This window comes from Brachionichthys hirsutus, chromosome 18 (assembly GCF_040956055.1).
Source record: "Brachionichthys hirsutus isolate HB-005 chromosome 18, CSIRO-AGI_Bhir_v1, whole genome shotgun sequence".
In the NCBI taxonomy this organism is placed as follows: domain Eukaryota; kingdom Metazoa; phylum Chordata; class Actinopteri; order Lophiiformes; family Brachionichthyidae; genus Brachionichthys; species Brachionichthys hirsutus.
The window spans coordinates 7,102,936-7,118,447 of NC_090914.1; the positions used below are offsets into that span (position 1 = coordinate 7,102,936).

The 15,512-nt window shown below is 41.2% G+C and overlaps 1 protein-coding gene across 3 annotated transcripts; it reads left to right on the forward strand.

Annotated features, from left to right (window-relative positions):
• The first annotated feature begins 2,054 nt into the window (after positions 1 to 2,054).
• ppp2r5ca (protein phosphatase 2, regulatory subunit B', gamma a) lies at positions 2,055 to 14,741 on the forward strand. Of its 3 annotated transcripts, none has more exons than XM_068752418.1 (16): positions 2,055 to 2,081; positions 2,194 to 2,257; positions 2,908 to 3,054; positions 9,016 to 9,215; positions 10,369 to 10,479; positions 10,686 to 10,778; positions 10,883 to 11,013; positions 11,114 to 11,173; positions 11,475 to 11,583; positions 11,688 to 11,741; positions 11,927 to 12,097; positions 12,203 to 12,330; positions 12,967 to 13,068; positions 13,174 to 13,246; positions 13,822 to 13,938; positions 14,510 to 14,741. In XM_068752418.1, the coding sequence occupies exons 1-16, from the start codon at positions 2,055 to 2,057 to the stop codon at positions 14,642 to 14,644; spliced, it is 1,722 nt and encodes a 573-aa protein (XP_068608519.1). In that variant the 3' UTR covers positions 14,645 to 14,741. The 3 variants fall into 3 exon arrangements, with proteins under 3 accessions (XP_068608519.1, XP_068608520.1, XP_068608521.1); XM_068752419.1 differs by having other exon boundaries at positions 2,194 to 2,253; positions 2,904 to 3,054; XM_068752420.1 differs by lacking the exons at positions 2,055 to 2,081; positions 2,194 to 2,257; positions 2,908 to 3,054 and adding an exon at positions 5,889 to 5,982.
• The last annotated feature ends 771 nt before the right edge of the window (positions 14,742 to 15,512 follow it).

A 15,512-nucleotide genomic window follows, 5' to 3' on the forward strand; every position in this document is an offset into this window, starting at 1 on the left:
TGGGAATCTCTCTCTCGCTCTTGGAAAAGTAAACAGACTTTTATTAAGTATCCCTGCCCATTAACGCCATTGGCAGGACATCATTCTTGTAAAACAAGCTCTTCTTATTGCAACTCACATAGTGGTGTAAAATATCGTTGTGTCAGCTTAAATACTTACATACAGGTGATTTCCAAAGAAAGCTGGTTAATGAAGCATCAAGGATGAGAATTATATCAAAATATTCCAGAGAGAAATATGTTGATATAGAATAATAACAGATTTATCTGATTTTTTTTATGTTTTGAAAGATGGAAGCACAATAAGTCCCTCACAACACTGATATTCTTCATTATACCTGCTGCCTGTGACATACTACCACATTTATTGTTTTTTTGTGTGTGAAGAATGGACATATTGTTCTCTTCTCACACTGACAAGCATCCACCCAACCACATAGAGACATGCGCATGCTTAGAAGAACATAAAGCCTTCCACCCCCTGTGTTGTTTGTTGGAGCCACTGATGCTGCTGGAACAGGAAATGAAGGGAGCCATATCACTCAGTAATAACACCATGTTGATGATGAAGCTCTGGCCAAGCATCAGGGAGAGATGGAAAGACAATGAGTCAGGGAACAGAGCACTCTCACAGCCGGATCGATGCACACCAATGTACTGCATCAACAACTAGAATAGAAAGCAATCCTACTGTTTGTAGCCCACACATGAATTCATTGCTCTTTCAATCAGATTCTAATCAGAGCTAAGAAGTGTGCTCACTAGATTTGAAAACCAACGTCACATGTCAAAAGGATGGGTTAAAGGCACTTTGTTAGACAATATCTGAATAATCCATAAATCTACAGCTGGAGGTGAACACAATGAAGAACAAAAATCTCACTGATGAGGGATTAATGTTGAGCATTATAGATCCTTTTGCTGGTTTTTGTTTTATATGTTTGTCCAATTCAACTGAAAAGTCAATGTTGCGTTATCATCACATGACTATTGTCATCCATTGACACTGAATCCCTACCATCTTCTTCTTTCGCCCTTAAAAGGTACTCGGACATGTCAGTTCATAAACATGCAACACTGCCACCACACGGACCAATCAATGTCTCACAACAGCATAGAAAACACGGGGGGGGGGGGGAGTATCTCGTTTTTCTGTATTTTATTCTTTCCTCCTGTTTTATTAAGCTTTTTCAAATATTCAGAACAATATTGAAATGTGAACTAGTTTTATTTTTATTTTTTTTATAGTTTTCCCCTTTATTGATTTCTCTTTATGGATATAAGTACAATGCTTGTAAAATAAATTAAACAATAACACCCTTCTATTACATTTGACGGCGTTTATCTGTTTGTGTGTTTGTCTGTCTGTTAGCAGGATTACGGGAAAAACTGCTGGATAAATCGTGATGGAAAAAAAAGTCTGAAGATGTGTCTTGCTCTAACTTACATCCCATTTAATTTTGAGATCGATCTGGATACCTGTCTGGACACACACAAAAAAAAAATTCAGATGACCATGTGGATTCAGAAATTTTAAAATACATGACTGGTCTATGTATTTATTTATTTATTTACTCATTCATTTTGCCTTGGCTGAGGTTTGCGCTCTCCAAGTGCTTTTTTTTTGGGGTTATTATTATTATTATCATTATTATTTGTATTATTATTTTAAACAGCATAGAGCTCCGGCACCCCTTTGGCAGATCAGAAGTAAATCCTTTACACTTTATAGAGATCCAACATTGCCCTCCTGAGGCACTGATCAAACACTGCAAGCCTGCAGAGGACGCCCGGTCCTCGCTGAAGAGCTGGAGGAAACAGCGGATACAAGTGCAACCACGGCAGCAGTAAGTTGGACGTTGAGAACCTAATTGACATTCTATTTTAATCAATACGCATGCAGCCACCTCGGAAATAGAAAGACACGTGGCTGGGCGCTCGGACATGTAGTGTTGGGTTCAGTGGGAAAAGCCGCATCAGTGGAAACAGGCGCGTTAACGTGGCTTCTGCTGTGAGAACAGCCGACCTGCTGACACAGGGGACTCCCTCCTCAGCATGCCAAACAAAAACCATAAAGACAAGGTAAAGAGGAGAGTTTTCCCTTTTGAAATAAATGTTTACCCGCTGCAAGACAGATGGATATTTAGGGCGTTTTTTTATTTTTTATTTTTATATTTCATTTATTCATTTTCAGGAATCCTCCAAATCTGGAAGATCTAAAAAAACTGGAGGTAAAAATGGGCCTGCAGAAGATGTAAGTAGGCTATTTTACTCTATACTATACACACACTATTTTACACTCCTCAAAATTTTAATATTGCTTTCAGACACTTGTTATTTATCAAATATTTTTACAAGTCCCCCTCAAACTAATGATTTATTTGCTTCCAGCTTAATATTTGTCCTCAATGCATGGAGGGAGGGTTAGCTCATGTGACATCAAAGCATGATCTTATGACTTTTCTTCAATTTACTTGCGTTTGATCTCCAGTCCTTGCATAATTCCTTTCATTGCCCTGAGGCATTCTCTGTGATCATTTTAAATCCCTTTAAATCACATTGATATTTAGTCGTAGATTGGAAGGGGCCCGGTTGATTGACTGCTAGACATACTGTTTGTTCTCATTGATAGCTTTATCAGCTCCATCTATGTTCAATTATTCCGTGCACTGATGTCCATCCCAAAGTCTGTCACCAGATGCAATACCGTGATCAGGTTGCTTCATTGAGAATAACCCGATCTGATTCGGAAGGGAATTTAACCCCTACGACAACCTCTCCTCTCCTCTCCTGTCCTCTTCTCTCCTAAGTCCTTCCTCAACCATTAACTTCAGGGTAGGAGATACCTTGCCCTACCTTGAACCTGTAATGAGAGCCCTTCCTTTGTGACTCTTGTTTCTGCAGGGAGCCAACAAGAAAGTGCCTCCAGCATCTCAGGTGATGAGGGTGAAACAGACTGGGTCACACTCAGCTGTGAAGCGAGAGAAGAGGTTCAGCACTTCCTCTTTCCCCCTCAGTGCTAACAGAGAGCTGCAGAAGCTACGTGCACTGGCAGGTATGCCTCCCTCGATAAAAAAGTATCTCCATTAGAGTTATTTTTGCTATGAATGCAACTCTTCTAGATTCACACGCTTAACATTTAAAATAACATCTACTATTTTTGATATTGTTAATTGTACATTTTTGAGTCAATGGACTGAAAAATTAGAAATTCGATGGCATAATTTTTTGATATATTGAAATTGTACTGCGCATTACAATTCTCTGACATTTTATAAAGTACAGTTTTAACTCCCAAAAAAGAGCCAAATTGGATGCAACTTAAAGGCAGAATGCAATCTACATATAATTTGCATATCCTTCACCTCTAGCTGTGTATGCCACAGCTTCCCTAAGATTTTGCTGTGCCTGCACCGACTTGTTTAAAAAGTGAAAATCAAATTCACCCATGGCTATAATATTAATAAAGTACAGTTTTAAAAGGAGAGGAGTTTTAAAAAGCTTTTTAACTGCAATTAAATATTCCATTGTGCTTCATATCTCCCTTAAGTGTTATTTGTTGTCTCTTAAGTCAATGTTGGCTCAGCGCATGTTTGTGCATATCTTAATTAACTGCTGCTACTTTAGTTGCTCATAATATAACTACAGACAGATCTACTAGAGCAGATCATGAAATATCTCGGGGAAATGCTCGGAGAAACAACTAAGGGCACATAAAGAACACGAGGGAAGTCAGATGATATTTATAAATAGATTTTTAGTTTGCAGCTACGCACAGACATCTTAAAATGGTTATTCAGTGCCCCGGGGTCAGTTTTGTTCTGTCTCTGCAAGAGATGAAACATGGGTCCAATGAATTGTTGCAAATGGCTTGGTTATAGATTAAATCTGTGACATGTTCTCACTCTTTTGTCTTTTGTGACAGCATAGTTGATGGAATCTCTTGTGGAACACGATGTTGCCAGTAGGGCAATGATGCATGTTTGATGAAGACGAATGGAGAGTAGGTTGTAGGGAGTTGTAGTGAAACATTTAGTAATGGGCTCCTGTTACAGCCACTACCGAAACGATCCTTTCTGGGCTGCCATCTTTTGGCTGAAGATGCAAATCCAGTTGTTTTCCTGCAATGGCATTTTTTAAAACTACATACAGTATTACAATTTGAAAGAGTTCTGGATTTTTATTTGTATCAACAAATCCCGATACAAAACAAGAATATAAAATGTTTCATTATATCTGTCAGTATATCCTGACTTTCATTTTGGCTTTGAATTCTGGCCTCTGTGATTTCTCAAGTTGCACAGAGTCTTTTTCAGCCTGTCCAACTACGAGGAAGTTAGTGGCAGCTTGAAGAACCGTCACCCGTTGTCCTGGTTGTGGAATGTAAGGTCACATCTGTGAGAGGCTTTGCCCGCGTGGCATTCTCTCACAGTGGGAACTGCTTAGAGGTTCACTTGGCCATCCTTTTCTCTCCTCTCCGAGGGCATGATATACTGTAAATCACACACTTGTCATCGGTAGAATATTTATCTGATTGTTTGAAACCCGTGTTGATCATTTGTAGAAAGCAACTCGATATCTTTTTACTAAGTTAGCAAAATGAATGTGAAAGTCGAAGTTCTGAGGAGTCACATTATTGTGAAACCCCTGATTGGTCTTGTGGTGTAGATGCGGTCTTGCTTTGTGTGTCTTCAGATAAATCACATGACAGGAGAGAAGGCTCCTACTCAATGATGAAATGCAGATTATGCACTTGTCACTGAGGAGTTTGCCTTTTTTGTTGTACAAATTGTTTAAATAATAATTCCCTTGAATTATTAGTCTAAATATAGATAATCTATAAAATGTGTAGTGTGAAATATTATGTTAAACTGAATACGTTGATGATTAAGTCACTATACAAAATTTCAAACGGCAGCCAAATGTTTCTACATCACTCTCATGCACTGCGCATGCTTTTTTCTTCTTGCATTCATTTCCTGTTTCCATCTAATTTTGTGAATTGCACTCGGAATAACATAATACAGGAAATTATACTTCTGCTACAAAAAGAATGTATAATTCATAAAACTTATTATAAACCATGTAAAGTTACCAAAGGTTGGAGCTCCATTTTTTTCTTTTTCATCTTTTATGTCTTTCTGGGATAAAACTGGAATGGATCTTAATATTATTAATTTCATATTCTGCAATACTGTTTTTTCATAATCAGGATGACACCATGCATGAATAAATTTCCACTGCAGTTTTCTTAATTTCTTTGTATTTTTCTTTCCGAGTACCTCTGGAGTTTACTTCCCCAACAGGTTTCTCCTCAGGTCCTCATGTTGTTTCTTCTCATCTCTTTCTGTTCTTCACTGAATGCAAAGATTTGAGGTTTGCTATGACCCTCTCCCACCTTCCCACCCTCAAGAACCAATAAGAAAAAATGGGGCGAGCAATGACTAATTCCTGGAGGGTCTACACTGTTCTAGGTAATTTCCAGATGTTTATTCTAAATCAGATTAAGATGAAAATTATTTTGAATTGTAAAAAAAAAAAAAAAAAGGGAATCTGATCCAAGATCTGTAGCAAGGCCTGCCTTGCAGAAACCACTGTGTAGGAAGGAGGAGTCAAATAATGATAATAATAATAATAAAATAATCCTCTCCATGTCCCGCCCTCGTGTCTCCGTTTAAAACCAATCACCTTCCTCCATTCCGCTAGCAGTCGCGTTCATCGCTCCAGAGCGCATTGATTTAACCAATCACGTCGCTCCTTCCCTGTCTACGTCACCAGCCAGCCAGTTCCCTCCAGCGGTAGAGAGCTTCATTTTCTGATCAGCATTTTGAGCTAAAATAGAGGCTGGCTCGTCGCCCTCAGTGGATAGCCTTCCTGGTTGAGCTTTAGATGTTGACATGCGATAGATCTGAAGACACGATGGTTGTGGACGCACCGAATTCCAATGGCCCTTTTCAGCCGGTGCCTCTTTCGTACATCAGAGGTAAGTAAGGACAAGTAATTGTTGCTATATTGCCATTAAGGAGAGAGAGAGAGAGAGAGAGAGAGCTGTGCCTGGCTAGTCCGCATTCAGACGTATCAGATAAGACAGAGACAATTATTGAAGCCCCCTTTTTGCGCTTGAATAGTTAATTGATCTGTTGCTACTTGTTTGCGGGCATTGCTGTGAGACACGGGCGCTGCATGAGAAAATCTGGTTCAACTAGCTAGCTGCTCTCTCTCTCTCTGCCCATCCCCCCCGCCAGGCTAGTGATGTCAAAGGAAGTGAGGTCATAGTCAAAGGGAAGGGTCCTCGCTTTAGCCTTTCATGTGTTCCTCTGTGATGGCGTGTTTCCGTGTTCTATACGTGCCCCCTTTGTAATCGCAGTTTTGTTTCAGAGCCCAGCTTTCTGTCACACTCCAGTTCATCTGGGTGCAGATTGGTCACAGTGTGTATTATTCAGCCAAGCACCCCCCCCCCCCCTCCATCTTAACCCTCCAGTGTGACCCAGTCATGGTTTAGAGTTGCAGCACAGAGCTCTGCTTCTGCATGCGTGTACTGTACTCAGTCATGTCTGTTAGCAGTGTATTCAGCACAGCATTGATATGAAGCCTTGGGCAATTATTGATTACGCTATTGGGGCCCCAGAGGCGACAACCCTACGAATGACGGAGGGACAGACAAAAACCAGAATGCCTTACTGACTCCTCTGTCGTTGTCTCCATCGTTTTGAACAACCCCTCCAGACCCAGAAATATTTTAGCCACTCCATCTTTGGTCAGGATGCAGCTGAAATTGGGCATTGACCTTTGCGATAATTGTCATTTTGCAATCTGAATGGGTGTTGTAGATGGTAAACTGAAACAATAATGGTCCTTTTTTTTTTTTATATCTGCATGGTACAAAGTTGTCATGTCTCCCATCAGGTGGTTTCAAAGAGAAACCATGTTAGTGATATGTTTTGATCTTCATTTGGGGAGAAGAAAGATTAGGTGGCCCTTCAGAGTTATTAGTAGAAAATAATCATTTATATCTGTCTTTGGAAATTCAAATGCCAGTAAATCTGATTATATTTGGACATGACATTGCAGTTGTAGGATTTTTAAGAAATATCACAGCCACAAATATTGTTGTGAGCCTAAAAATATAATTTCCCGTTCCTCAAAAAGGCCCACAATTCCACGAAATGCCATTGAAATGTGTTAATCTTTTTGAGTTTGAGAACACAAACAAACTGATCGCATAACTTCCTCTGTCGGATTACAGTGAGTCAATTTATTCATTATCTTCAACAAGGGCTATTACGATAAATATTTCTCTGTTCTTCACAAGACACAATAATTGCACGTGTGTGCGTGTCCCTGCTCATTGCCCTCTTTAGTCTCCTGTTACATTAATAGAGACAATGCGGTTAGCATCTGTTTTGGGATCACAACACTGGGCCTTTATCTGTCGCGCAACGACCCACTGGGGTATTTTAGGAGTGTGCAGAAACACAATAACACAAGTGGACAGACAGACTTATTATGCAATGAGAGGAACACGAGTGTGGCACAGCCAGGGGGGGGGGGGGTGTGTGCAAGGAATGGATGCGCATTCCTGTCCTCCAAGGCCCCGATGCAACCAGTAGAACATGTTACGGCACAATCTTAATGAGGAGATGGTTTAATGTTGAAATGGTAATAAACACCATTTAAAGGATCTAAAATCTAATCCCCCTCCCGACTACTGGTGCTCCAGTTAATCTCCCTCTCATGCGTTTTTAATCGATGAGACTGGATTGCTTTGCGTTTTTTCCGTCTGTGACCGTCGCAGCGCTTTCGGCCGTTGATGAACGTAGCCTCTCACGGCATCTAACACACCTGAACTCTTCTATGTAATTTCAAAACCTTTCACTGTCATCTAACCACACAAAGAAGTGACGCGTACTGTGATGACGGTGTGTAATTTGCAGAAGTTAGTAAAGTTACTCCAGGGTACTAAACATGTTGAGTGGCTTATTTCTCGTCGTACGCATCGATCAGTGTTGCTTTCGCAGCGTTTTCCGTCTTGCTGGACACCGGTGTGACTGAAATGATGTAAAATTTTACACTCCTTTTATTTATTTGCTCGCTAATTTCGATCTGATTAAAGCAAGACCAAAAGTCATTACGGAGAGACCAAAATAATTTGTCTCACAGCAATGCATGTTAATATATTGTGTATTAAAACTACACAATTATAGTGCTCTGTTGGCATTAATCAACCTGCTATTTATCCCTTTTCCTCACTTGAACCCTGAGCCACATTTCTGCATTCTTCACCCCGGTACGGACGGACTTTGAACACTGCTCTACTTGAAGCGTCTGAGTTATAGCAGCGTATCCTTTTATAATGGAGCATATAATATAATTGCATCGTATTCCTGCCCATGAGAAGCCATTCTGGCTGCCGATGTGCAGGAGTATCTTGATGTAAAGCTGCCGTGTGTATTGAGATTGATCATCTTAATCACATGGTCATCCGTCAGGTACCAATTAAAGGTTACCAGCACGGCACGTTTCTTTGTGATTCGCTGGTGCATTGTAAATCGCTAACAGCCAAATTAGAGCGTCCTCACCTGACAGACGTCCAATCATTACATTTTTTTTTTTTTAAACGGAGGAAGTTTTTATTTCTTGCTGCAGACAAATAGGGAACTGATTTGCGGAGGAAAGGGAACGCTCGGCTGTAGTGACGGTGTGCAGTCTGTGAACACTCTTGTTAGATGATTTTGTCAAAGACAAAGTCAGACAGAAGTATGAAGGCCATGCAATTGTTGCTCACACTGTCACAGCACCACACAAGAAGGCAGGAATGTAAGAGTGGCCAGAAGGGATGTTTCCTCTTTGCCTTTTGTTGCGTTCATTCTAAGAGAAGCTTTGTTTACAAACCTTTGTTCTTCAATGGAATCATGAAGTCCACCAACAACAATGAGGATATAGCAACCTACTGATATGCCTTGGTTTTCTCTTCTCTTTCCTTCACCCGCCTCACTTTACGTCCTTGTCTTCCCAGATGCTGTTCCCGCAGAGCAGGAGAAGCTCTTCGTCCAGAAGCTCCGGCAGTGCTGCGTCCTTTTCGACTTCCTGTCCGACCCTTTGAGTGATCTGAAATGGAAGGAGGTGAAGCGGGCGGCGCTGAGCGAAATGGTGGAGTACATCACCCACAACAGGAATGTCATCACAGAGCCCATCTACCCGGAGGTGGTGCACATGGTCAGTTCAGCCTGAGGCGATCTGAGAACGGCTTATGACTGAACAGTTTGGGATCAGGTTTGATGGGGCTTTATTGGCATGAGGCAGAATATCTGTTTTTGGTGTATTACCCAGTATGTTTGATCATTCCTTTTTTTTTTTTTTTAAAGCTTGAATAGGGGTTTAAGTCTCGTTTACACCACCTCTTTTAGGATAGTATCCTTGGGAACCATGTGTAATCCATAATAAATGTACCTAAAGCCAAGCGCTGTTTTGTGTTTCCACTACAATGAGGGCTCATAATTGTAGGCTAAGATGACGCCAGGATTTCAGGTTCCTCCGTTCGCTTTGTCAGCAGTTGCGAAACGGAGGCTTTTCTACAGCCCGTTCACAAATAGACTGTTTTACGGAAAGGCTAATTGAACACGGCTGCAGGCCGCTGAAAACTCACACGGACACGGTGGAGAACATCTACACTCCGCTCAGAAAGGAGTCAAACACAGAATCTTCTTGCTGTGGGGCGACAGTGCAACCCACTCCTCCACCGTGCCGCCCATAAATGTGTCAAATAAATGCTCATCCACTCGGGCTCGGTTGTGTGCTGCTTAGTGCTCATGAGCAAACTCGGACGTGAACATTCACGTGGGATGTTCTGCTCTCCAACTCGTCACAGTCTTCAGATAGAACTTTAAGCATAATTGTTCCCTGAGCGTCGATGACAAACAACGACTCCCAGTGTTTCCTATGATCCGTCTGGCAGGGAGGAAGAACGACCCGCAGTCGGTTGATGCCGAGACCAGAAAAACATCACGCTTGGATTATTGTGGGGCCCTGGAGGCGAGTCGCTGGGGCAAAGTCCACCAAAAAAAAAACGTTATTTTAGAATACTTAACGAGGGCATTTCCCGAGAGATTTGTTTTAATCCAATAATGGAGCCAGTCAGCAGCACGGTGGTGTAGCGGGTAGCGCTGTCTGTGCCGAGTTTGTGTTTTCTCCGGTTTCCTCCCACCTCTAAAAACACGCAACAGGTGAAATGATTAGTAGAGTAAAATTGCAAATCTTGAGTAACCCGATCCTTATTTGAACTTCAAATTTTAGGTGATTAAAACGGTGAATTAAAATGAACTTGAACAGTATTCTGTCTGTTGAAATAAACATTTGCCGTCTCTTTCAGTTTGCAGTGAATATGTTCAGGACATTGCCTCCGTCATCCAACCCCACCGGAGCAGAGTTTGATCCGGAGGAAGACGAGCCAACACTTGAAGCCGCATGGCCGCACCTCCAGGTTGATGTTTAAATTATTTAATCACCTGCAGAAAAGTGAGAGGATTACAACCGTTCATTCAAGCTATATATTCAGTAAATGCAACGATGAAGCATTTCCTGAATAAAACGATAAAATCAAAGATTTAATTTCTAACGATGTCTATTTTGGGAGACGGACGTGGACGGCACAGCTTCTGATGAAACTTTCTGTTATTTCTCTTGTAGCTCGTCTATGAATTTTTCCTTAGGTTTTTAGAATCTCCAGACTTTCAACCCAACATAGCAAAGAAATACATCGATCAGAAATTTGTTATGCAGGTATTTACGATTTTTTTGTGTCTATTTTGCGAGCTGTGTAATTATTACAACGATAATTTGAACAGCGACGGTAAAACGGTTCCATCGGGCCTCTTGCATTGCAGCTCCTAGACCTATTTGACAGCGAGGATCCCCGAGAGAGAGACTTCCTCAAAACTACCCTCCACAGGATCTACGGAAAGTTTCTGGGGTTGAGGGCGTACATCAGAAAACAGATCAATAACATTTTCTATAGGTCAGTACTGTACGCTCACTGTGTGTGTGTGTGGCACGTGTTGAAAAGTGTGTTTTTTTTTATTTCATTGCCACTGATGCAAGTCTGTGTTTGACCTCAGGTTTATCTATGAGACAGAGCACCATAATGGTATAGCGGAACTATTGGAAATACTTGGAAGGTGAGGCCCGTAGCGGAAGTTAGCAGCTTTGCTCAACGATGCTGTAATGTCTGTCCAAAATGTAAAAGCTTTTAATTCTACAGTAAATCAGGCCTGACAGGAAGTTGCAATTAGCTGCAAATTCTGTGCAACCGTGCTCTACACGTCACTCTAACTTATCTGCATTAGTGAGCATCTTTTTTTTCCCAAATAAGGAATCAATAAAAACCCATTAAATTCATCGTGGGACTGTTAACTTTTGAATCCGGACCGGCAGCTTTTTAAGTTGGCTGATTTTTGACCTTGTTTCTTTCTTTTGCAGCATAATCAATGGATTTGCCTTACCACTAAAAGAAGAGCACAAGATTTTCCTGTTGAAGGTTTTATTGCCTCTGCACAAAGTCAAATCACTTAGTGTCTACCATCCACAGGTATTACTTCCCTCTTTCTCGTGAGCAGTCCGTCCCTCAGGCGTCTCATCTCCTGTGTTTTCTTGTTTCTCACCGTTTACTGGTTGGATTCCTGTGTTTTGCAGCTGGCCTACTGTGTGGTGCAGTTCCTAGAAAAGGACAGCACTCTAACTGAACCGGTATGTAAGAAAAAAAAAAAAAAAAAGTGACTTAACTTTGATGTTATTACATTACACTGCAACATGGAAATGCTTTTGTCTCTTTTGAGTTTGCTTGTCAAGACAAATTGATAAATTAACTGGCTTAAACTTGCGCTCTTTTTGCTCAATTATTAACAAAACATCTCTGTTCACTATCCTGGCAGGTCGTAATGGCTCTACTAAAGTACTGGCCAAAGACGCACAGTCCTAAGGAGGTGATGTTTCTCAACGAGCTGGAGGAGATCCTGGACGTCATCGAGCCTTCTGAGTTTGTCAAAGTGCAGGAGCCTCTCTTCAGACAGTTAGCTCAATGTGTTTCCAGCCCACACTTCCAGGTACCAGATGGGCAATAAAAACAGCGGCGTATTATCTCCAGTTTCTCAGGTGCAGCAGTGGTTGGTGTCAGTAAATTCCTGACAGAGTTCTAATGCTTTCTGTAGGTGGCAGAGCGAGCGCTGTACTACTGGAACAATGAGTACATCATGAGCTTGATCAGTGACAACGCAGCAAAAATCCTGCCCATTATGTTCCCTGCTCTGTACCGCAACTCTAAGACTCACTGGAACAAGTAAGATACTGTGTCCTCACGGGCTGGACTAATGTCCATAAAATGCTCTGTTCTTCACACTGCATGCAGTGTTCAGCACACTGAAAAATATCATCCTGGTAATTTTATGTAGCCATCAAATTAGGAAAAGTCATGAAATATGAAGTTGGAAAAAAGTGAACTAGTGTTTTTTTTAATTATAAACATTGAATGGGGTCAAATTGACCCCAAAGATAACAGGAGGGTAAATTATCGCAGTGTGTATTATTCCAGAATTGTCTAATTCTGTTTGTTTGCATGTTTTTCGGTGTGTGTGTGCAGTGCATGCATTCTATTTTGTCGTTACCCCTTAAGGTGACGATCAATTGTTGTCTTTCCATGTGAGGCTTAAAATAAAGTGGGGAAAAAAATGATCCAGAATTTGCAACTGTACCCAGATCTGTGTCAAAATGTCATCAACTACTAAGTTACACAAACATCTATTGCGTTTCATGAATCATAATAGTCACAGCCAACAGTTCAAAGCTTCTTTGTCATAATTTTGTGAGTAATTTTAAATGAAATGCAAGTTTGTTGTTGGGCCAAAGGGGACCTTTGTGTATCTGTTGCTTGAGATTGCACGGATTTACCCACTGTTGCTTGTCTTTATGCTCACAGGACCATCCATGGTCTCATCTACAATGCTCTGAAGCTCTTCATGGAGATGAATCAGAAGCTGTTTGATGATTGCACGCAGCAGTTCAGGGCTGAGAAGAACAAGTAGGGCGGCACAGACTCTTCTCTCGCTTAATTCATCTGTTGGGCTGAACATTTAGTGCCGAGAGGAAACGATTTAATGACTTTGATCGGTGCTTTGTTTGACAGAGAAAAAGCCAAGTCAAAAGAACGCGAAGAGGCTTGGGTTAAGATCGAGAACCTCGCCAAGTCAAACCCTCAGGTGAGTGTGCGATCGTTTAACCATGCCTGATTTGTAATTGGCTGCTAGTGTGTGTGTTTGTCTGCTTGTAGAACTAATATACACACGTTTTAAAGACTTCCTCTGTGTTTTGTAATGCAGTTTTATTGAGTTGTAATTCCCTTTCCATCTTATCCCATTGACATTTGTTCACTAACTTGATAGTTCATACTGTATTACTTGAATTACACTTCTGAGAAAGATGGAGACCTCTCGATTAGTGCTTCCGCCTAAGATGAGCTTAGTTGAACTTGCTGGCTGTTTTTTTATGCTGAGATAAACAGCCTGATAGCGACAGCCACAAATAACAGGGCAGGCGTGAGCGTTCTATCGGTTGGCTTCTTCAATCTAAAAAAGAAATGTGTAGCCTAAAACGATAAGTGAACATTCTATTTTCCCCAGCGACTGGTGATTTTTTTTTTAGTCATTCAACTTGGTTCCTTTTTCAGAATAAATGCTGCAAATCCCAGAAAATCATTTGATTCATTCTTCTTTGCATGCTATTGAAAGTCTTTTCTCCATCCGTTTGTGTTTTTTTCCCTTTGTTTTCAACATAGTTCTCTGTGTATGTTGATTCCTCTGACCTCAATAGTCCTGTAGCAATGGAGACGGATATCGCTTTGATAGAAGATGTTCAGAGGTTAAAAGAGACAATTGAGGAGGGCGCTACTCAGGTAAACCTGGCTTTCTCTCTGCCTCTGTTCATATTTCTGATAATAGTTGCATATTTGAATAATTGAATGGAACTTATGTGTTGTAGTAAATGGTCTTTTTTATGTTTTTTTAAATCAAACTAACAATAAATCAGACAAACAGCATAAAATTCAGGAACCGATCTGGCCATTGATTATACACTGGAAGTGTCTGTCTCATGCATGTTTTCTAATTTGGTTTTTAACATTTGAAGCCTTGAGTTGAGGATTTTAAATCTGAGTCTCTATCTATATCACTCAAAAAAAAAATCCTCAACAAAATCCTTTCATTTGAAATAAAGTGAACCATTTGGGACTTGATGGATTTAGTGCACAGTGCCTAATTCTCTATCTGGGTATGACTGACTCATTCATCATGTTTAATTTCAGCCCGTTTGCCTCCATAAATTAGATTTTCATGTCGGTACCTGGACCGTGCTGGTGTTGTGCTTCATCTCAATGATGTGGCGTGATCAGAGCGGGGAAAGCGTGACATGTTGACGGGAGAGGACGCATGATGTTGCGTAACTGAACTTCACGTGTGTCTCTTCAGTTTCAGCATGAACAGCGGAAAGAGTGGCCCATGGTGCGATGCAAATCTGAGTTGCCTCAGGATATCTACACCACAAAAGCCTTGGAGTCCCACCGAAGAGCTGACGACATGTTGACCATGCGTGATGGACTCTAGGTTCTGCCACCTGCTGGTTCTCGGTTCAACTGCCCCTTTGTGACCCATGTTGGGCTTCATTCCCCACTGTTTACCCATTCTCCTTCACTATTCTGTTTCTGCCTCACTTATATATTTTATTTTCTCTTTTTGAGGGCGAGCGAGAGCATCTTTGTGTCTTTCAGCTCTCTGCACATTTCACTGTGTTCTCCAGTTAGTTCACTCGTCCGTTCTTCTCACCTTCCTCCTCCCACTCCCTGATCCGCTCACTGTAAATGTGGAACCTGGGAGTACGGACGCCACGATGCTGGTTCCTTCATTCCTTCCTGAAAACGTGTTCACGGTGGATTGGACATGAAACCATGGGAACTGACTGACTCACTGTCTAAAGATCGATTATTGGCCTCTGCTTGGTCTCTGTCAGAGGGAACAACAACAGAACCTGTTGGTCAGATGAAAGACTTTCCTGTCATCTGTTGTACGTCTCCTTGAGTTTTTTTTTTTCTCTTTTTCTCAGTCTAATGGACATCTTGCCAGTGCCAAGACTGTTCTTTGTGTCTGTTTGTATCTGTGGTTTAAACAGGGACACTTGCCTTTGTTTTTCACTGGTGTTAAGGAAGATTTTGTTTTCTTTTTTTAGCACACCAGACCAAACTGAGGCCTGTCCTTAGCCTTGCAATGTCCAGTCTGGACAAATGGGGGAAGAAAAGGAGACATTGTCCTGTGGACACCTGACACTTTCCATTTTATTGTTTTGTGCCATACGATGCTAAAATGTTTGCTTCCTTATGTTCGATGAGACCACACTGGTTACCAAACAATGGTAACCAGTGGCAACTGCTTTTTGAATTGAGAGGAGTAATGGAGGAGGAATCTGAATTAAATGTAT

Excerpts from the sequence above, each read along its gene's own strand:
- ppp2r5ca (XM_068752418.1), top strand. The coding sequence starts at position 2,055 with ATGCCAAACAAAAACCATAAAGACAAG. Across the intron at positions 9,216-10,368 it reads ACCCGGAGGTGGTGCACATG|TTTGCAGTGAATATGTTCAG; the intron begins GTCAGTTCAGCC and ends CGTCTCTTTCAG. Across the intron at positions 10,779-10,882 it reads ATCAGAAATTTGTTATGCAG|CTCCTAGACCTATTTGACAG; the intron begins GTATTTACGATT and ends CTTGCATTGCAG.